The 21,888-nt window shown below is 41.1% G+C and overlaps 2 protein-coding genes across 2 annotated transcripts; one reads left to right on the forward strand and one right to left on the reverse strand.

Moving 5' to 3' along the window:
- Positions 1 to 695: 695 nt before the first annotated feature.
- fpgs (folylpolyglutamate synthase) lies at positions 696 to 13,684 on the reverse strand. Its single transcript, XM_054612884.1, has 15 exons — positions 13,491 to 13,684; positions 12,518 to 12,646; positions 12,324 to 12,377; positions 12,025 to 12,089; positions 11,024 to 11,138; positions 9,319 to 9,396; positions 8,833 to 8,894; positions 7,698 to 7,800; positions 7,232 to 7,309; positions 6,997 to 7,144; positions 6,317 to 6,400; positions 5,722 to 5,872; positions 5,166 to 5,241; positions 2,857 to 2,923; positions 696 to 2,062 (listed from the first exon to the last, which is right to left on the reverse strand). The coding sequence occupies exons 1-15, from the start codon at positions 13,638 to 13,640 to the stop codon at positions 1,686 to 1,688; spliced, it is 1,737 nt and encodes a 578-aa protein (XP_054468859.1). The 5' UTR covers positions 13,641 to 13,684; the 3' UTR covers positions 696 to 1,685.
- A 675-nt stretch (positions 13,685 to 14,359) lies between these two features.
- On the forward strand, positions 14,360 to 21,555 carry cdk9 (cyclin-dependent kinase 9 (CDC2-related kinase)). Its single transcript, XM_054612447.1, has 8 exons — positions 14,360 to 14,554; positions 14,689 to 14,802; positions 15,357 to 15,438; positions 18,668 to 18,758; positions 18,956 to 19,122; positions 20,064 to 20,235; positions 20,551 to 20,699; positions 20,789 to 21,555. The coding sequence occupies exons 1-8, from the start codon at positions 14,514 to 14,516 to the stop codon at positions 21,152 to 21,154; spliced, it is 1,182 nt and encodes a 393-aa protein (XP_054468422.1). The 5' UTR covers positions 14,360 to 14,513; the 3' UTR covers positions 21,155 to 21,555.
- The last annotated feature ends 333 nt before the right edge of the window (positions 21,556 to 21,888 follow it).

The following is a 21,888-nucleotide window of genomic DNA, read 5'->3' on the forward strand; positions in this document are numbered from 1 at the left end:
AATACAGTATGTCAGCAGATCCTCACTACACCTCTCCTCGGCCTTTTCTGTTTTAGAGCCTATGATCAACACTCCGTTTGTCACTTCACACACTGGTTCGAACCATGATAGGAATCTAATAGTTCCGTTTGTTTCATGTAGTAAAGTTGGTGTCAGCCACCATTTCTTGTCTCCCCAGAGGATCAGAGGCGTTTTAATCACGTTTCATGAACGTAATGATTATTTTGCTAAATAAGCTTTTTGTTTTATCCATACACCAGCTTTCCCACCTCATTCAAGCATAAACACGTTCGTGCTATATTTCAATTTTTTTCTGAATGTTCAGCGTTTCCACTGTCACACTCACAGCTCTGTTTAGTGTTCGAGTCTGAGTCAGAAGCCCCCCTTGTGGAAGTTAACAAAGGTAACAGCAGCTTGTAACTTTTCGGTAACACAATATTGCCACCCAGAGAACTTGTTTGTCAATACATTCCTAGACAGATACCTACCACCGCTGATGAGGATGACGTGTGCAGGGGCTTTGCAGATGGTTCTGGAGTCCCTCCGATGGGCAGTGAACAGGAACTAGTTGATAGGCTACATTTTGATGAGACTATTATAGTTGATAGCAATGGTTAAGACAGGAATTGTGTATATAATCACAAAACATATTAGGTTCACGAAGGAGAGAAGAAAAACAATGGACACAATTTCCTTATCTATATTCTTTTATTGCCTATTTTTAAAGATGTGAGCAGATTTCATCTTCACTACTTACATGGGACAAGTTCCATTGAAGTGCATTTTATTGATGTCTTGATTTGAAAATTAATTCAAAACTAATTCCGAGGTTACAGGGTGGATGGATGTGACTGAGCCTCCTGTTAAGCTGATGACCTCTGTGACCTTCACTGGATGAATCATCATGACATTATGAATAAATTAGTACACAGAACCAGTATTTTATACAGTTTCAATATCTTTCAAAATTATACATAAAATAATTGTATGTAGGACAGTCAGATAATGCAAATGAGGGGTCATTTAAATATTACTATCATTCAAGTGTAAAACAGATCGCACAGAATTAGATTTAGTTACAGTCCCGTAGCGGGGAAATTTGCAATATGAATATGTACACTTCTAAAAAAAGAAATGTTAAGGCCATTTGTACTCAATACAAAATAATAAAAGAAACCATGTAAAATGACTTTCATAAAATAAAATAAGAGACAGTGAAAAGGTAATAGTCAAGAGTTCCAACTAGACAGTAAGAACCAGAAAACCTAACCCCATGAAGCACTTTTGCTGCAATTAATATAATAACGATCATGCCACAACTGGGAGGACTGAAGCAACTCAGCTCACACTGTGGTGAACATGAAGGTACCCTTTGCAGTTCATGTAAACATATTTTACTTCAATTAAGACTAGAGGTGTGAGCTCCGCACGTTTGTACGGTCGGCTGTAAGGCTCTGGGTGAAGCTGGGGCTGTTGTGAGGACTGGACCTGCCTTGGGGACTCAGAGTGAGCTACGACACCTGGGTCGAGCTAATCCCATTCAGGTTCACACTTGAAGTCGCTGTCCAAGAGCTAGTACGTCAAAAACCTCATCTTTACAGACAGAAATCATTTTTCTTCCACAAAAGGTAAATGTGCATGTAAGCAGAGGATTATCTAAACTGTTTGAGTTTGACATGGCCTGTTTATTTAGAGGAAGCTGTGTCGAGGTGTTTGAGGGCTCCTCCCACAAGGTGGAGGCTTCCGGTGATGAGGATGTGGATCTCGGCCGCATCGCAGAGCGGAGCAGCTTTGGACATGACACTGGGTTTAACTGGCAAGTCTCTCTCTGCTGGGTCTGCCAGCACTGAATCCCTGCCCTGGGTGATCCAATGGAGGGCGGTGAGGATGCAGGGAAAGACTAGGGTGTCTGCCGTCTTTTCCGGGACCAGGGTCAGGCTGTCCTCTATGAGCAGTGGAGTACCTTTGGTATTGCCCAGGCCGTTGTGGAGATGCCAGCTTCTCTCGTTGTCCAAGCAGCGGGTCAACATGTTCTCCACCGAGACGTTGAAGTTCTGCTGGTCTGAGAGGTGTGGGAATGACAGGATGACTGAGGTTATAGTGTTTGTGGGATTATTCACAACACAAAAGCTCTCTAATATGAATATAGTATTACAGATAGGACTGGGAACAGAGACCATTTTCAAATCTCTCTTTAGCAACAGAGACCTAAAGCAATAGTGCAACTTTTGGGGAAATGTGCTTATTGGACTTCTTCATTCTAATTTCAAAATTACAATTCTTTTTTTTTTAATTTCTTGGCAAAAAACAGTTGGGTGCAGTGACTGTGCTTGCTAAAGTTTGTCGTCAAACTGAGGTTGCCGGTGTTAGTACCATTGTGCCTGTATGGAGACCAGAACCTGTGCTCACAGACAGTCGCCAAAGCTGGTTCTTCATTGAGAAATCCTTCCAACAAAATGGATTTAACAAACGAGATGCAGCATGTTTGTAACTTTGGACAAAGCCAGGCTAGCTGCTTCCCCCTGCTTCCAATCTGTATGCTTAACTAGGTGAACCCCGTCCTGTGTCCAGTTCTGTAATTTGTGCACAGACCTGAGAGAGATATCAATCTTCTCATCTCAGTCTCAGGAAATGAGGCAAACATGCATAATTCCCAAAATGCTCAACTATTCTTTTAAATGAACCACTGGCTGTCCAGAGGTGGGAATCAATCTCAATATTATACTATGCTATGGAAAATGAGGAATCATGAAAAATACATTGGATTTGTAGCTAAAACACAGATATGGTTCTTTAGTCATTTCAGAGTTTGACGTTTGTGTCAAGAGCCAGGAACAGCAGGCTTCATGATCTCACCTGCATTGCAAGAAGCGATGGCTTCAGTGATGTTCGGGCAGAACACAGCAAAATCAAATTGACATGGCTGAAAAGAAAAAAAAGAAAGTAGAAGACATAAACGTCGGCTCAGACATTTACCAGTCAGCTCACTGTGTTTCAGTACCGACTATATGTAGCTTGCTTTAGTCAGGGTCCGGTTTTCATCATCAAGTCAGGTCACACAGATTATAATTGATGTTCCTCATTAAAACATCCATTTTTAGAGTTGACTCTACAGAGCCTTAGATGCTTCGGTCTGTATTAAGCAAACTTTTTAGCAGTAAAAAAGTTCTTAGTCGAGTGTGAAGAATAAGACACATTTATCCAGAAACTTCTTCCTACTTACAGTGAAGCGTAAGAGTAACGTTGAAGATCAGCTGTGTAATGGTCACATGATTAATCCCATGTATGCATGTGCAGGAAGAGCCAATCAGAAACAGGTATTTGCCCTACATTCTTCTTCCTTAAAAACAATTACAATTTGCTTATTCAGTAAAAGCTGTGGATATGATTTTTTTAATGTTAATTATATTTGTGATGAATCCTTAATATTTCCAGTAGCATGTAGCAAGTAACATGGAAAAAAAATTTGGTGTGTTATGGCCCGGTTTTTAACCCTGGCTATGACACCAATCTATGAATGAAAGGTATAAAATAAAATGTTTTTCCTTCAAATAGTATGCTATTGCCTTACTGAAAAAAACAAACCTAATTTTACAATCCAACTCTATTCTTGAATAAAAACAACCCAAATATCAGTAATCATGATCTTTATCAACTTTAAAAGGCAATCAGAATCTACATCTGTTAGTGAAAGAAAAAAGTTTCATATCAACATTGTGACTGCACACTGACAATCTTTACTAATACACCAGTAGTACAAATGTCAGGGGGGGTTGACCCTTCTACTAAAAAGTAGCCTATCCCAAAACCAATCAACCAATCCTAAAAATGCCTTATTGAAATAATATATTTTACTAACATCTGATTGGTTGGTTTGGCCCAATAAAACAGCAGTGAGAGAGCAGCATCACTTTTCTATCAGCTTTCCATACGTGGCCGACCAGGAATGGAGTGCCGTTTGTGATAACAGGTACCGTTTAAAAAAAAAAAGGTAATGCAACCACTGTACGGCGACACGTTAACATCCATTAGTCAACTATAACTGACCACACAACAATACGTTAGACATGGAGAGAAAATCAGCAGCCTCTGAGAAGTGTCGGGTCACAGCACGGTGCTGCTCACTGTGTTTACTTTCAATAAATTACCTGCTCCAGTTCAAACATACTGACCTCTACATGCATCTCAATGGTCGGTTAGAACTCCATGTTCTGCTTTGTGTGAAGGCGGTCATCATTACCTCTTTTTAGCAAAAGTAGGGTCTCATGCTTTATTCTTAAACATATCAAACCAGTGCAACCACTGATTATTAAACTATTAGAATTCGAACAAGTATTAGACTCTTTGCTAAAATAGTGACAGTCCGAATCATGTCTTTCCTTTTCCATCAGTGACAACCTATTGAAAATCATCCTCCATCTGTCTTTGAGTGCAGAGTTGTGGTGATGTGTGTTCATGTTGTGGTGACGTTTTGCTGAGCTGCTGTTATCACGTTTAACTGTGATGGCCCTGCTGTTTCAGATCTATGAGAACAGTATGTGACTGGCTGAGGGCGAATTAAGGTGTGGAGTATATCCATAGAGAAGAAAGGGAGAGGAAAGATGTCACCCAAAATGAGGTATTTACCATCTATGCGAGCTAAAAGGCACAAGAAGCCTAATCCTCCTTCACAAAAACTCACTACATGTTCACTATCATTAAACTCATTAAAATATGCAATACTTAAGATCAGTGTATATGATGGAATAGTGGCTTTAGAATGTGCCAGAGGAACCAAATCTTGGCTTAATAGCCAACACTTCTCCAGGAGTGCATGCCCCCCAACCCCCGAGGCCAGCTACTCTTTCTCACTGGCTGGCTGCTCCCTATCCTCGTAGAAAGCCAGCCGATTACTGTGCACAGCTTGCCTGTAGTCGTTGAGATAGCTTTAGACAAAAATCACAAAACAGTAAACTTTATAGCTTACAGTCCTGAAGAAGCCTCACATAAACACTGGTAATTTTAGACCGACCAACATCTGACTGGCCGCCGTAGGAGAGCAGTGCAGAGCGGCTGCCGTGAGCTAACCAGTGGGGCACGCTCACATGCACTAACATGCATCACATGCACTTAAAGGAGAAGTTGGCCAGCTATATGAACAAAGAGAGGAAAGCAGTTGTACTCACCACCAGTAGTTTGAGCATGGCGGCTGAGTCTCTCTCTCCTGTGGCATTGAACAGCAGAACTCTGGCCACAGGGCCACTACAACACAAACATGTCATGGCATAACATTGGTACCGTTAACCTGTTTGAGAAAATGTCTGCTGCTCTAGTATCAAAAAACAAAGATGGTCTGATTTCCGTGGAGTGGAAATCAGATCATCTCTTTGTTTTCTTTTCACATCTGAAAACCAACATGGGGGATGAGCCAGCTGGGCTACAGCTACATGCAAACATGTGGTCTTGTGAGGGGAAGTGTGGCACGCCACTAAACCAGTAGGCCTGGAGTGCTTCATCAGGCTGTTTGCTTCATAAATCTGGTTCATTCTGCAGGTAGTAACAGGTGTGTGTGAGTGAGTGATGAAGCAGCCATCACCTGAGTGATCTACAAATAGCAATGCAATGCGCTACAGCAAGTATGTTATGACTCCTCCAGTAATAACTGTGTGTAAGGAGACTCTCATCCCATCAGCAGTGAACAGTACACCGTCACATCGGGTTGCTAGATAGAGTGTACTTCACCTCGCCAATCTTTCGTGCTGGGTTGCGGTCTCTCTGAACCAGTGTACACAGGCCTGCATACTGCGCATGGTGTGAGCTCCATCCAAGAAGTAGGTGACCGCTCCGTGTTTCAGAGTCTGATTCCTTCCAGGCCACTCCGTGTCTGCCAGCCCTGAGACCAAACAGTCACTAATATCACATGCTTTCGGCTGATTTGTTAATACAAACATTAATATCTTTAATAATGCATCTGGTTTATTAGCTAATAACTAATTTACAGCATTATTTCCTAGAAAATCTCTTTAATTTCCATGCAATGTTGATATTTTGACTGAAATATAATAATATCAAATCAGACATAGAATCGGGACCTTGTGGACCATCTGGATGTTTTTCAAGTCAACTAATAGTATCCTATTATAACTATTACTATACTACTTTATTATTTTTTATTACTTTCACAGCTGCTTATGTTGCAGTAAAAGTTATGTCCAACTTGATTTAAATTGTGACATGACAGCTCAGTCAAAATATCTAACACGCAGCAAAGGAATGACCTTGGTCCTGATCTAACTTTGCTCTGCTCTGCAGTGATTGGTTGTTCCTCAGGACTCACCTTTTATCATGATGGGGCTGGGCTTGAAGGAAGCCACCTGATGCACCGCTGTGTTCTCAACGCTGGTGGAGGGAAAGCTCCGATCTGTTGAGCGAGGACAGGTTGATGTGAAGACTGACATAGCCTTAAGCCTTTTTCAGACATTTAATGCACAACATTGTTGCTCTGTCCTTTCTCGGCACAGGAAAAATTCTGTCAGGGAGAAAAAAGGAAGCATTTAATGCACAACAGTCAGACGTAGGTGTTAGCTATGCTTAATGATGGGACATTTACAAAACAGCCACACCCAATTAAATGTGTTTTTCCCCCCAACCTTCTTTTGCCCCCCACCAAGGGGGGGAATCATCTTTTGAGGCTAATCTGATTTGAGAAGACTCTCCTTAATACCGTTAAATTTGCTCATTAACAATGTTTTGTGGTTTATTAAACTATTTTTATTCTCTTTGTACCCAAGAGATGACAATTAAGCGACACGTGTGTTAGAGTATTGGTCATAAGGTGGAACAAGACTAGCATTTAGTCTCTTTGTATTTAACTTGTGATGTTGGGGTCTTTACATCTAACGTGGTTAGACTGACGTTCAGATGAAAGTGATTTTGTCTGGCGTTTATTCAGACACAAGAACAACATGTTAAATTGTTGCTTCTCTTATGACGCGACATACAGACCACCTGTCTCACCTGGTAGACATCTTTTCTGCAGCCAAGTGTGACTCAGCTGGAGGGCCAGAGAGGCATTGGAGCGCTGGTGCTGCCCTGCCAGGCCCAGGCGCAAAGGTCCACAATCTGCCTGGTAGTCCTCCAGCTCTGGACACACCCACAGAGGACACTACAACAACAGGTCAGACCGTATTACAGTAAACTGAGCAGCTGGAGCAGAGATTTTAACACTGCATTAGTGCGACTGGTTACTTACTCTCATCTCTTTGGCCCTGCTCCTGAGCATAACCATTGCATCTTCTGGCTGTTTGACTGTAAAGGCAGGAACCCCTGGCTGAAAACACAAACGCACGATTAACAGCGGAGAAGTTGAACAAGACTGTACGACAATGAGTTGTTGTTCTCTAACTCTGTTTAAGGTTACCCTTGACTCTAAAATACCCCAGCTTAACTCAAGGTCCACTTACTAGCATTTTCCAGCACTTCCAAAAACAATTCACTGTCTCCATCAGTGGATGGAGTTTGCTCAGTTGGAGTTGTTCAAAATCCTGGCTGCACCAAAATCAACTCCAAAAACTAAATTGATAACAAAGCAAACTCCATCTACCGATGAAGATTGTAGGATGAAGTTGAAAGTAAAAAAAAAGAAAAAACGACAAGGTTTTTGTCATATTACTCATTTAATCACAATGACACATTACTGATGTGTACAGTCAACTCACCTTGAAGATGCCTCCTTTTTGCCAGGCAATCTTTTCAATGGTGTCTCCAAGAATCTGAGTGTGGTCTATACCCAGAGAGGAGATGCCACACACCCATGGCCTCCTGTGGACACAGAACCACAGAGGACCAAAGACATTGGGCAAATGTTATTAGACCACTGATAAAGTTGTAAACACACCTTGATGGTGACAGTCAATCAGTTACTACAGGTGTTAATTAATAGTGGTGGCATCACCAGAGAACCCACGATACCATATTAGCACAATACCTAAGCCAAGATACCATATTATTGCGATTTTAAAATATATTGCGATTTGATCACATGAATGTTACAAATAGTTCACTGCAGAGCCGTTTAACGACTCCGATTCACAGGTATAAAAGCACCATTTACATGTCGGGCTGTGTATTGGCAGGTAGACATTACCCCTCTGTATATTTACATAGATAATAGTTGTTGATGAGATATTAATGATCTGAAAGCAAATTTTGCACCTTTAAAGCAAATCTCATGTGCAGAGCCAAACCAACAATGAATGTATGGTTGACTTTATTTAACTTATTATATGACTTCTCTAGGAAATTGGCAAAACCATTATCATTTTATTGAGGGACTTCATAACAAAGGATTGAATAAATGTGCATGTACCACTTTCCAGTTTTTAGAATATTTGAAAACAAGTTTGACATTTAAATTTGCCTTCACCACCAATTTAGACAATTTTAAAAAAATGCATTCTAATTCCTGGTTGTAATGGGGGGGGGGGTACTTCTGCAAGGCACTGTCTCGTGTTTCCACGCACATGCACGTTTATTCAGACTAAATCCCACATACACTGTCCTGCTGCGACAAATACTCACTAGAGCAACACATGTAGATTCATCCGCTGCTGAAAGTAGTCCCCAACAAATTGATTGATACTGTTGATCAAGCACCTTTTATTGTGATACTACAGCAGCCTTTTATTGCGTCCAAACCTCCATAGATATTACTGCTGTTGTGTGCCTGTGTACCACAGTGACATGTCAGTCATGCACAGCTAAAGCTCAAGTTTCATAAGGACAGGAATTAAAGATGTATCATATTCTAGTTCAGCAATATTTCCAGCCTGAAAGATAAATATTGAGTGTTACCTTATAATGTTGGTGCAGTCATATGCACCACCGATCCCAACTTCAATTACAGCCAAATCCACCTGGACAAAGAACAGAGTTTTTTAGATTCCAAGTAAGTTAGTAACTTAAGTAAAATCTTTTTACCCTGTTAGTGGGCTTGGGATGTCAGTTCATTAGTCTGTCCATCAAACACACTGATGCCGCACAGGACATCTTCAAATCTACAGGCCAGACTGTTAGAACAGGACCCCTCCATTGTGGACCATCTTTGATCTTTTGTGAAGTTGCACACAAGAAACAGTCAGAAGGGCTCATCTCTGAAGACAAGTTAGTAGAACTCTATCAGATTCAAAACTAAATGCTTGAACTTTGCTGTTTTTGACCAGGTTCACAGGTGTTTCACTTCAGATGATGAGTCTACCATCGGTTATGTATGATTCCTAAGAAACATTGGATTCCTATTAGCTGACTGCTGATGAAGGCAGCAGAGGCCTGCTAGCATACCTTCTCCTGAAGAAACACATGGAAGGCCAAGATGGTGAGGAAACGGAAGTATGCAGGCATCGTTCCTCCATGGGCGTCCTGATAAGGTCAAAGAGAGGGGGAAAAATGACTGCTGACCCTGTTTGCAACGTTTCTATGCAATGAAATAGACCATTTAATACAAGAGCTTAAATGTTTTTTGTGATTCTAAATCATAATCTGAGCAAAAAAAATCCTCATAGAATATGTTCTTTTTGGAGAAGAAACAATCTTGCAGTCTATTTTTGCATTCAGCCCCTTACTCCTCTTTTTGATAGCACCAATGCATCAAAATCAAGATTTCAAATTCTACACATGGAGACTTAAAAGCTACACTATCTATCCGGACTGTCCCCACCTGCTTTCTGCTTCCCAAACAACAAAATTCGACCAGCACCATCCTCTCCCCCCTTGAGGGGAGGGACACTTACGTGAGGATGCTGCTGGTGAACTGCAGCTCAGCGTTCAATACAATAGAGCCTTCGCGGCTGGTCAGTAAGGTCAAGGACCCCAGCATTGTGTGACTGGATACTGGACTTTCTGACGGAACGACTCCAGGTTGTGAGAGTGGACAACTACACCTCTTCACCTCTCAGCACAAGAGCGCCACAGGGCGGTGTCCTCAGCCCCCTACTGTATTCATTCAACACACACAACTGCGCGGCAACACCACTGTGAAGTTATGGGGCTGTTCTCCTGCGGTGACTAGGCAGCCCACAGGAAAGAGGCGACCGCCTGTATGTGGTGCTTTGTTGCATGTGAGCGTGCCCCCCTGGTTAGCTCACAGCCACCACTCTGCACTGCTCTCATACTGCGGCCACAGCTGATAATCACGTCATCGTGGAAGTGTAGAACCCACCCTTCGGTTACCCCTCAGGTAAGCACCGTTACCTCTGTCAGCACATTTGCTGAAGTTTGCACTGTTAGCGCTGTAAGACGCCAGCCATGTTGTCATGCAGTCTAATCAGGACTCTCAACTCCCAGAATACTGAGCTCCTTACTGTGTCCAGGGTGAGAAACAAATCATCAGGCCAAAGGGCCTTTTCTCATCATACCCCCTTCCTATCGAATAGCCTCCCTATAGACCCTTAAACAGTCAGATTCAAGCTTTCCACTCTGCCTGGTTTTCAGGACGACACAGTGCAACACATTTGCGCCTTAAAATGACTGTATATTTAGTAGTATTTAATTTCAGCTGTCAGCATTCACACATTTTCTGCAGGACATGCACTTAGTCTCTAAGTGGCATGACTTCTCTTTGGCACACAGTAAATGTTTTTTGTTTTTTTTAAAGAATGACCAAATCGGTCTAAAATATCAAGAATCAAACTGCACATGGACTTCTGGTAATGTGACCAAAGGTTGCTGTCACATGATGGTCATGCTCATCCTGACATGAGGGGTCTCATTTACTATTGACTCATTTACAAGCCGTGACACTGATTAAACTGAAACTCTACTCAAGCTGGGAATACAAACAGGATGCACAATCACTGCTTGGAATGCCAAGCGTTACGTTTAGACGATTGAAGTTCAATTGACTAATTACACTGAGTGAAGCAAATGAGTAGCCAAGGTTAGTCTGGAAGTCAAGTTTCTCTCCAGCAAGTCCATTTCCATTTCCATTTAAAACTGAGGAGGGGTTGTGTTTTCAAACTAAACATCTCTGCCTTGTTACATGACCTACCTTAGTTTCATCCAGTCGTCCATAAACCTGCCAAAAGTATTTAGTGAAGAGCTCTTTTCCAATCGGCTGTCCGTTGATTCGGATCCTCTCTCTGACTTGTACCAAATGTGGCGAACTACAACCAAGAAAGAAAAATCAAAAGGAGTGTTTAATCACTATTAACTCATAGATAAGTTAATAAATATAACAGCTAGGTGCATCAATATGAATGTTAACCGTTTTATTTCCTTGCACTTGTAATTTGTGAACTTGTTTTATTACAGTCGCAGCTCTATGCAACAGACCCATATCAATGATGCTATCCCTCAAAATGTATGTGGCCACATATGTTTTTTAAATGAATGTAAATAATGCCATTGAAATGGCTCTTAGGACAAATGTATAGCATAAAAACAAGTCAAACTCAAAATTAACATTTCTGATTTGTGTTGGACTTAAATTATTTTTTTTAATCAGAAAATAATTTGTGTAGGTGTGAATTTGGATAATTACCTTTATGGAAATTAGAACGATCTTACCAGGGGCCAATATACTGTACTAACTAAAGAGCTAGTTTTAGATTTCTTGGGTGTTTTTGAGCAGCAACATCAAATGCCAAGAAGTTCAAATAATTAATCCTCATCAAACCCTATCTGGGTTTAAATTGACCAATCCTGGGCCGTCCTGCTGAATGAGTGGACTCACAATTTAAATCTATTAAATGTTTGAATTAAAGTTTATCACAGCTGCTCTGCCACCTGCTGCAGTTTGAATTAACAGCTTATAGAGATTCAACAACATACCTGAAGCCTCATGCCCCCTGAAATTCATTGACTGAAAGACTACACCTTTGGTTAAATTTCAGCAGTGGAAAAAGTTGTCTGAGGACCGGTCAGTTATGGTGTTAAAAACAGTAATAATCAATACTATCTCCTGTTTCAAAACAAAAAAGGTGGAGGCCCATGTAGTGCAGACTTCCTCCCTCCGTATCCAATAAGCTTATTCAGACACTGCAGTTTTACCTGTAAAATCCTGTGCGGAAGCCGTAACTTCTCAAAATCTGCTCGGTGAACGCACATGTTGACCCCTGAAAGATAAACGCAAACACTCAGAGGCTATCCACATATAGCTGTCACAACAGTTCACATGACCTGTCAGAGCTTGCGTAATGGGAATTTAGGAATTGATCTATGATCTAAATGTAAACAAACAATGTAAATACATGTGTATGCCACTTGTATGGTCAAAACATTCCTCACTGAGCCTTTAAAATGCTACATATAAAACACGTTCAAGCAAGCTGGATGTCTGGTTAACTCACCTTGCCCTTTGTTCCCGTCACATGAATGATATTGAGATGGTCGAGTTCCTCCACCTTCGAAACAGGCACAAACACTTTAGATAAGACAGAAGGACATCAATACTCTATGACACCAGACAACAATCACATTCTTTGTAATCCTTGAAGTCGTCACTGTTATATGAGCAGTGTTTAAGTTAATAAAAGTGACTCACTGCGAGTCCGGCTCGTTCCAGGAAGACTCTCATGGCCTGGAGCTGCAGCTGAGGGTGACTCCGCTCCCGTCGCACCTGCTCCAGAGCACTGGCATTGGTCTGTAGTGTGTTCAAAGTGCAAATGGCATCCTGCAGAGAAAGCGAAGGGGAAAATGTTTAGAAACACAGCACAAGGCCGCTGCTTGGACGCAATGTCACAGGTATGCTATGTGTGAAACATGGTTTAGAGACAGTTTTGTACATAACCCCGTTATAACAGTGAAACCAAAGTGTGACACTTTGTTTTTGTACGGATTAAAGAAACAGGATCTAATGTGTTTATTAGTGAGCTTTAAAATGGGTTAGTATGTGTACACGCAAGGAATTTGACTCAAGTTTTGCATTGCTCTAAATGTCCTTTAAACAGATATAGGCATGCATCTAAAACAAGGACCACAACAAACAGTAACACAATAGTGCAATGATTACCGGAACAGGTTGCATATACAAGAGGTTACCATGTAAATCAGTGTTTTTCTTGTGACTGTGTTGACAGTTTCATATGTATTTAGTTCTTGAGTAGTTTCAGTTATGTTGAGTTCCAAAAAAACCAAACAGAACCAGCATAAAAAAAGAAAAAACACCTCAGTTTAAACATGATGTGAAACTGGTCAAAGTCAAACTCTACATGGCATCAGAACTTTTAACTTAGACCACGTGTTGGCACACTGGCTGAACTTTGCAGTTGACTCAGCCGCCAACACAGAGTAACGTTACAGCTGGCAGTGTGCTGTGAGCTCTGTGCACACTGGACCTTTTCTTACCGCAGTAACCACGAGCTCTCCAGCTAAATGTCTGAAGTATCATGTGGTCAGCCATGTTTCTATCCAATCTCATAACTGGACAGTCCCTCTAGTTTTAGTACAAACTTGTCAAACTAACGCTGGTGGCTAGGTCGCTAGCAGCCGGTGCATAGCCAGGTAGAAGAACGTACCTGGTACTCCATGCCTGGTATCTGTGGTGCCGTCTTCGTGCTGTAGTACCTCTGTGAAAGGCCCGCCAAACTACAAGCCCAGTCCTGCTTTCGGAGCCGCGCGGCGAACACGGTACCCCGCTGCCACACGCTGTACATGCACACCATCATGGTGCGTGGAGCTGTCACAGGAAGCTGCAGCCAAATATGGGAGGTTCCTAAACACGCACACTGACGTCAAGCCACGCCCCCATTATTTAACAAACCAGCTTTAAAAAAAAAAAAAAAAAAGGATGATTGATTATATTTCTTCGTCTTATTTTCATGTATCATTTGTATTTGATAGGCCCGTACCTTGTTTGTATTATGGTGTGTGATAAGTCCATGTGGACTGGGAACTTGTGTTAGTATAACACAATAACTATCTAACTAAGTAACTAACCAACTAACTAACTCATCTTCTATATTGCCTGAATAGGCATATTGAATATCATATACAAATTGTTTAAATGGAATGTACATAGACAACGTTACCATTTCCTTTTGCTGAGCAAGTACATTTGGAAAACTGTCAGGTCATTATGAAATGAAATGGAAATTCAACTTGCTTTGATGATGCTTGCTTTACATGTATGCATGCTGCTCACCTTTTGATTTTTTGGAACGAACGTTTGCCCACACTGACACGTGACACAAATCCATCAAAATAAGTAGTGCCACGAGATTTTAATATGCATATTTTGCAGGCGGTATTACTCCTCCGGGCCGCCAGGTGTCACTTTTAGTTATCTTCCCTATAGTTGTCTTATGTTGTTGCCATCACTGATTATAAGTTAACAACATTGATTGGACTAGAAATAATATTGTATTACTTTTGTGTCTTATTGAATTACATTATGTGTGTGGGGTGTCTGGATTTTTATATCTGGACTTTTTTGTATTATTCATAAATTAATGAAACAATTCACGACTCTGCTGAAGTCTGGGAGTCCGAGTGTCACTCAAACGCAGCATACGTAGCAGGGTTGCGGATCGGAAAGAGGGATGCAGCGAGACAAAACAAGCAACGCCGGCGGGGCTGAAAAGTAAGAATAAAGCGATTTACATGTAAACTTTTGAAAAATCTGTATTTTTGATTAATGTAACTACCATGGGTAGTATTCTATATAGCTCGTTTTCTACCATTAATGGCCCACAATTAAATGAATTGTCTCCTCAGGCCCGACCGGGAGGCCGCCATTATGTCGAAATACTACGATGGAGTTGAATTTCCTTTCTGTGACGAGTTCTCCAAATATGAAAAAATGGCAAAAATAGGACAGGGAACCTTTGGGTGAGTCTCACAAAAAAAATTATTTTTGTATTTGTGTATCTATGATTGCGTTGTGTGTGTTTGTGTGGCTAACGTTAGCTGTGCTTAGCTAACTTGTGAGAGGACACGGGACGTTAAGGTAGTTGGGGCTAAACATGGAAGATTGGGTTCAAAAATCGTTTTTAGGACGGACATATCTTCTATGTTCAGGAGACTTTTGAGAATGTAGCTTACAAATTCAAAGAAGCTAGTAACCTGCTGACATTTGTGCTGCCTGGTGGATTGTGCAGTAGTTGATAGAGGGACTTTGTAGTTTATACACGCTTTTTATGCCTTCCAAATTCACCTTAAAATAAACACTTTACTACAATTGTAATTGAAAATGTAAGTATCTACTCATGTAATAAAGATCCAAGTGGAAATGACAGTAAACAGTATATGGTAGAAACATTTCCTAATGTGGTTTATAGTTACAACATGGTTTTCCTTCTTTGTGAGTTTTCAAAAATCTAGTTTGTAAGCAAAGTAAAAGTAATTCATTTGTTATCTCTTATGTTGTGATATTCACTTTACAGAGAGGTGTTCAAAGCAAAGCACAGACAGACTGGGAAGAAAGTCGCACTGAAGAAAGTTTTGATGGAAAATGAGAAAGAAGGGGTGAGATACCACTCAGTAAAAATATTTTTACCCCCCCCCCATATGACAAAAAGGGTAATCTTAGTTACAAGTTATTTTTGTTATTAATATTATTGTGAAGTCACTAACCAAAGTCAGATGGGGCACGAAACATTAGCAATTAAGACAGACGGGTTGTAAATAAACCAGCAGGGTCTGTTTCAGAGAGCAGGGCTCTGTACTACGTAGTGAGTTCAACATACCCGGTGTAGCTTTTCTTCACATTTTACAAACAAAGAAAAGACTATAATATTTGACTAATACAAAGGAGTTAAACACATTATTCAGGCTGAAAGTAACAGAGTTCAAACTAACAAATACAGAAATGACAGCTGGCAAAATATCCCTGACTGTGTGGATTAACATATTTATAATTTCACTACTTCATCTTGAGCACAGCATGTGACTATAACTACATGTGTGTATTCTGTTAAATTAATGTGTCGCTAGATGTATGTTTATGGCGTGTGTGACAATATTTAAGCCTTATTCCTTCAGCTGTAACCCCGGCAGTGTGAAAAGCAATGCAGTAAGAAGGTTTCCTTCCAAAGCTTATGATCGCCCACAATGTACATTAAAGTAAATCTGTATCCAGTATGTGACTGTAAGACAAGACTCTTGACATGTGACACTGCAACACACGACTCAAGAAGCTGTATGTTGCATATCCTATATACACATAGGTGAATATATGGTAAAAGAATATGTAAAGATTTTTTTGTATTCGTTCTCAAGTCTGTTTCACACTGCCGGGGTTACATCTGATAGAATAAGGCTAAAATATTGTCATAAGAATACATCTGCAACACATTAATTTACCGGGATACACACATGTACAGTGGGGCAAAAAAGTATTTAGTCAGCCACCAATTGTGCAAGTTCTCCCACTTAAAAAGATGAGAGAGGCCTGTACTTTTCATCATAGGTACACTTCAACTATGAGAGACAGAATGGGGGGAAAGAATCCAAGAAATCACATTGTAGGATTTTTAATGAATTAATTGGTAAATTCCTCGGTAAAATAAGTATTTGGTCACCTACAAACAAGCAAGATTTCTGGCTCTCCTTTAAGAGGCTCCTCTGTCCTCCACTCGTTACCTGTATTAATGGCACCTGTTTGAACTTGTTATCAGTATAAAAGACACCTGTCCACAACCTCAAACAGTCACACTCCAAACTCCACTATGGCCAAGACCAAAGAGCTGTCAAAGGACACCAGAAACAAAATTGTAGACCTGCACCAGGCTGGGAAGACTGAATCTGCAATAGGTAAGCAGCTTGGTGTGAAGAAATCAACTGTGGGAGCAATTATTAGAAAATGGAAGACATACAAGACCACTGATAATCTCCCTCGATCTGGGGCTCCACGCAAGATCTCACCCCGTGGGGCCAAAATGATCACAAGAACGGTGAACAAAAATCCCAGAACCACACGGGGGGACCTAGTGAATGACCTGCAGAGAGCTGGGACCAAAGTAACAAAGGCTACCATCAGTAACACACTACGCCGCCAGGGACTCAAATCCTGCAGTGCCAGACGTGTCCCCCTGCTTAAGCCAGTACATGTCCAGGCCCGTCTGAAGTTTGCTAGAGAGCATTTGGATGATCCAGAAGAGGATTGGGAGAATGTCATATGGTCAGATGAAACCAAAATAGAACTTTTTGGTAAAAACCCAACTCGTCGTGTTTGGAGGAGAAAGAATGCCGAGTTGCATCCAAAGAACACCATACCTACTGTGAAGCATGGGGGTGGAAACATCATGCTTTGGGGCTGTTTTTCTGCAAGGGGACCAGGACGACTGATCCGTGTAAAGGAAAGAATGAATGGGGCCATGTATCGTGAGATTTTGAGTGAAAACCTCCTTCCATCAGCAAGGGCATTGAAGATGAAACGTGGCTGGGTCTTTCAGCATGACAATGATCCCAAACACACCGCCCGGGCAACGAAGGAGTGGCTTCGTAAGAAGCATTTCAAGGTCCTGGAGTGGCCTAGCCAGTCTCCAGATCTCAACCCCATAGAAAATCTGTGGAGGGAGTTGAAAGTCCGTGTTGCCCAGCGACAGCCCCAAAAGATCACTGCTCTAGAGGAGATCTGCATGGAGGAATGGGCCAAAATACCAGCAACAGTGTGTGAAAAGCTTGTGAAGACTTACAGAAAACGTTTGACCTCTGTCATTGCCAACAAAGGGTATATAACAAAGTATTGAGATGAACTTTTGTTATTGACCAAATACTTATTTTCCACCATAATTTGCAAATATATTCTTTAAAAATCAGACAATGTGATTTTCAGGAATTTTTTTTCTCATTTTGTCTCTCATAGTTTAGGTATACCTATGATGAAAAGTACAGGCCTCTCTCATCTTTTAAGTGGGAGAACTTGCACAATTGGTGGCTGACTAAATACTTTTTTGCCCCACTGTAGTTATAGTAAGTCTGGTGCTCCGGATGAAGCAGTAGAATTATAAATGTGTTAATTCACACTGTCAGTGAATTATCACCAGCTGTCCTTCCTGCATGTGTCTGTCTATACTGTGATACTTTCAGTCTGGATTATGACTTTAACTTCTTCGTACTGTATGTCACACTTTGGAGGATCGTGGGCCAGTTTTTTAGCTGCAGCTTGTTCTCCGGGGGAAAAGTGCTTTGACTGGTCACAGCCAGTTCTTACGACATGCTGACGCACATTATGCAAATACAAATAATTTGTAATCGATGATGTTGATCATGTTTACGAATGGCCCCGGCCCTGCTAGTGGATGGGAAAGATGTCCACCAGATAGAGGTCATTCTTAGCAAAGAGTTAGGAAATGGAAGATCATAGACAAAAAGCTGTCAATGAACTTGGGCAAAACTGAAAAAAATCTGTTTGGTGCTAATGATAGGCCTCAGAAGGTACACCGGAATAGGGTCACATGCAATGGCAATTAAATCATTTTGCATACTTGTGTCACGTAGCTTGGCATCTGCCTGGATCAGTCACTCTCTGGTAAAGCTATTGCTGAAAAAGTACTATCCGAGATTATCTTTAAACTAAAGTTTCTGTATTGCAGAACAAGGCAGTTTGATATTGCAATCAAAAAAAAAAACTTGTTACACCACTGATGAGGTGCCACTTTGATTACAACTGCTCGTCATTGTACCGTGGCTTGAGTGCATCAGTGTTTTTACACATTAATTATAGGTGTTTCCTCTGGCTGCTTTGTTTCAGTTCCCAATCACAGCTCTCAGAGAGATCAAGATCCTGCAGCTGCTCAAACATGAGAATGTTGTCAATCTGATTGAGATATGCAGAACCAAAGGTTGGTGTCAAAAGTCTCTAGTCTATCAACAAACAATCCATTTCTGTCCTCAATTAGGTTTGTGTGCTTTTATTTTTAGGTTGCTCGTTTGACATACCGAAATGTCTTTCTCCATTGACAGGAGCAGGAAGACTATGTTGTGTAAAATTTGTTTGTTGGTTGTTTACATTCTTTTCTCCGTGTCATTGTTCTTGAAGCTACTCAGTTTAACAGATACAAAGGCAGCATCTACCTGGTGTTTGACTTCTGTGAGCATGACCTGGCCGGGCTGTTGAGCAATGCCAATGTAAAGTTCACCCTTGCAGAGATCAAGAAGGTCATGCAGATGCTGCTCAATGGATTGTACTACATCCACAGGAACAAGGTGAGGCATTGATAAAGATTAACAACCACTGGTTCTTTCGACAGATTTGGGATCTGAAACAGAATCTATGTTAAACACCTTGGCAGGTCTCTGGTGATGAGGAAGGCTCACACTAAACAATATCCTGTAGTTCAATTTACACTGATACCATATCATCTACTTAATATCCTAAATAAATAGAAACACTTTTCTTTAAAGTTCAAACTTCTAACCGGGGAGGTTTTTAAATACCATGAAAAAAAATAATACGTCTGCAGCACAAGGCTGGGCTGAAGTTGCCCTCTTTTGGCTGAAGATGCGCTGAAGAAAAACTAATACATTTGAACACATCATGATAACATTACAATTTACTTTCTTCCACTACTCATTTTTTTGAATGGAGCCTGAATGCACCACTATGTAACTTGATGGAACCTTGGTACCAGTTTGGCTCTGCTCCTTACTTTGTAATAACAGCTGTTGCTGTCAACATTACTAATGTTACTAGCTCTCCTCCTGTCGATTTCAACAAGGATTTGTTGTTCCCAGTGTATCTTTATCAGACCAGCGACTTGAAAGCATTAATGGCCATCTCCCAATTGCATATTTGTGACTTTGAGATTACTTATAAAATGGCAATGCCACATCAGTTAATCCCAAATTACCTAATTAAGATATTCATAGTTTATGTAACCAAAGATAGTTGGGGTTTGTGTTCCAATACTCTTACGTATTTTTCCCCTGCTGTTAGTTATTAGTTGCCTTTTTTTTTTTAATTAAATTACGCCTGGCTGTAAATTTAGATTGTATGGATCGGATTGTAGAGGTGAAATGCAGGCCCCATTTCTTTAAAGCGGGTGGATCGGTATTTTGTGTCCTGTTGCAACTCATTTGTCATTTATTACTCTCAATGTTTTGATGTCTTCTGGTGTTCATCATATTATTGCCATCTCTTGGATCAGATCCTTCATAGAGATATGAAGGCAGCCAACGTGCTCATCACCAGAGATGGTGTCCTAAAGCTGGCAGACTTTGGTTTGGCCCGAGCCTTCAGCCTGGCTAAAAACAGCCAGGGGAACCGCTACACCAACCGTGTGGTCACACTCTGGTACAGACCTCCAGAGCTGCTTCTGGGTAAGATACAACCATAAACCCGCAAACAACGGCATGATTTGTGTTGGTTGGGTCCTGCAACAGCAGCCGAGCAGCGTGTGTACAGCCATCACACACGGCTGCAGCTACTCATAGTGCCTACTGTGTTATTAATTAGTTCTTCTCCCATATGTACTGTATCGCCATCAATGTCAGAAAGGCATCCAGTAATGAATTATGAACCTCATTGATGCCGAGTTTACCAAGTGCAACACAAATGATAAATACATAAAGCGCTTTTTTACTACCATTCATTTATTTTTATTTTATTTTATTTATTTATTTATTTTTCGATAGGTGAGCGCGACTACGGTCCCCCCATTGACTTGTGGGGAGCAGGCTGCATCATGGCAGAAATGTGGACCAGAAGCCCAATAATGCAAGGCAACACTGAGCAGCATCAACTCACTCTCATCAGCCAGCTCTGTGGTTCCATCACGGCTGAGGTAAGATGACATCACAACAGGAACATTAGTTTAGACTGAAGTGTCTTTACCTGTCAACCGGATCATGAACTTATTTGGCTCTTTATCAGGTGTGGCCTGGCGTGGATAAGAAGTACGAGCTTTACCAGAAAATGGAGCTGCCTAAAGGCCAAAAGAGGAAAGTAAAGGATCGTCTCAAAGCTTACGTCAAAGACCCGTACGCCCTGGATCTGATAGATAAGCTCCTGGTCCTGGACCCGGCACAGCGCATAGACAGCGACGACGCGCTCAACCACGACTTCTTCTGGTCGGACCCCATGCCGTCAGACCTGAAGAATATGCTCTCCACCCACAACACCTCCATGTTTGAATATCTGGCCCCACCCAGACGGAGAGGCCACATGCCACAGCAGCCGCCCAATCAGAACAGGAACGCAGCCACTACCAGTCAGACTGAGTTTGATCGAGTGTTTTAGTGGTTGAAGACACTTATGGACAGTACTTGACCTGAACTTTATTTCCCAATCAGCCGAATACTGAGGACAGCTACACACTCCTTTTTTGGTTGAGGTTTGGTGGGTATTACCTGGACATCTATGATGATTCCTGCTATGTGTGTATGGCAGAGAATGCAGGCTGTTTGGTTTGACCAGGAACAGGACTGTAATATTCAATCTATGCATAGCCCTCTGCAAGCCAAGTTATAATGTTCCAACTTTGTGCTTTCTGTCCAGGTGATAATGAAGAGACTACTGTTGAACTCTGTACACATGGCTTTGTGTGTTCGCTTGGCTACCTTGATTAGACAAGGCACAAGATAGTTTTCATTTTGATTAGTTTATGACAGATTCTGGCTTTTTTTTTTTTTTTTTTTTTTTTTTTTTTTTTTTACATTTTCACACATGACTTTCATTGTTTTGTTTAAAAATATATCTGTCTCTTTAAAGTCTGTGCAGTATTTGAGGTTTTTATTTATATAAAGAAAGTGAGAAACTTTTAATTAAACCATTTTACACACATACTACAGAAATGACAGAATGTAACATACCCAAAATAAAAGTTATTCCGCAACTTGACAAAGATGTTGTTTAATCATGGTTTTGCTGAGGGATACACTCACACACAGAAAATGTACGCTTTATGTGAGCTGATGTTCCTGTAAAATTGTTTCACAGAAACATGAGGTGTAACAGAAACCTGGGCTTTGACT

The sequence above is a fragment of the Anoplopoma fimbria genome, chromosome 14 (assembly GCF_027596085.1).
Source record: "Anoplopoma fimbria isolate UVic2021 breed Golden Eagle Sablefish chromosome 14, Afim_UVic_2022, whole genome shotgun sequence".
NCBI classification, from domain to species: domain Eukaryota; kingdom Metazoa; phylum Chordata; class Actinopteri; order Perciformes; family Anoplopomatidae; genus Anoplopoma; species Anoplopoma fimbria.

Bases quoted from the DNA above. Each gene is read 5' to 3' on its own strand.
- fpgs (XM_054612884.1), bottom strand. From the start codon at position 13,640: ATGATGGTGTGCATGTACAGCGTGTGGCAGCGGGGTACCGTGTTCGCC. The intron at 7,145-7,231 runs GTAAGTAACCAG...CTGTTGTTGTAG, and splicing joins GCAGGGCCAAAGAGATGAGA to TGTCCTCTGTGGGTGTGTCC. The intron at 5,873-6,316 runs GTGAGTCCTGAG...GTTTGGTCTCAG, and splicing joins CAGCCCCATCATGATAAAAG to GGCTGGCAGACACGGAGTGG.
- cdk9 (XM_054612447.1), top strand. From the start codon at position 14,514: ATGCAGCGAGACAAAACAAGCAACGCCGGCGGGGCTGAAAA. The intron at 18,759-18,955 runs GTTGGTGTCAAA...TTGTTCTTGAAG, and splicing joins TGAGATATGCAGAACCAAAG to CTACTCAGTTTAACAGATAC. The intron at 19,123-20,063 runs GTGAGGCATTGA...CTCTTGGATCAG, and splicing joins ACTACATCCACAGGAACAAG to ATCCTTCATAGAGATATGAA.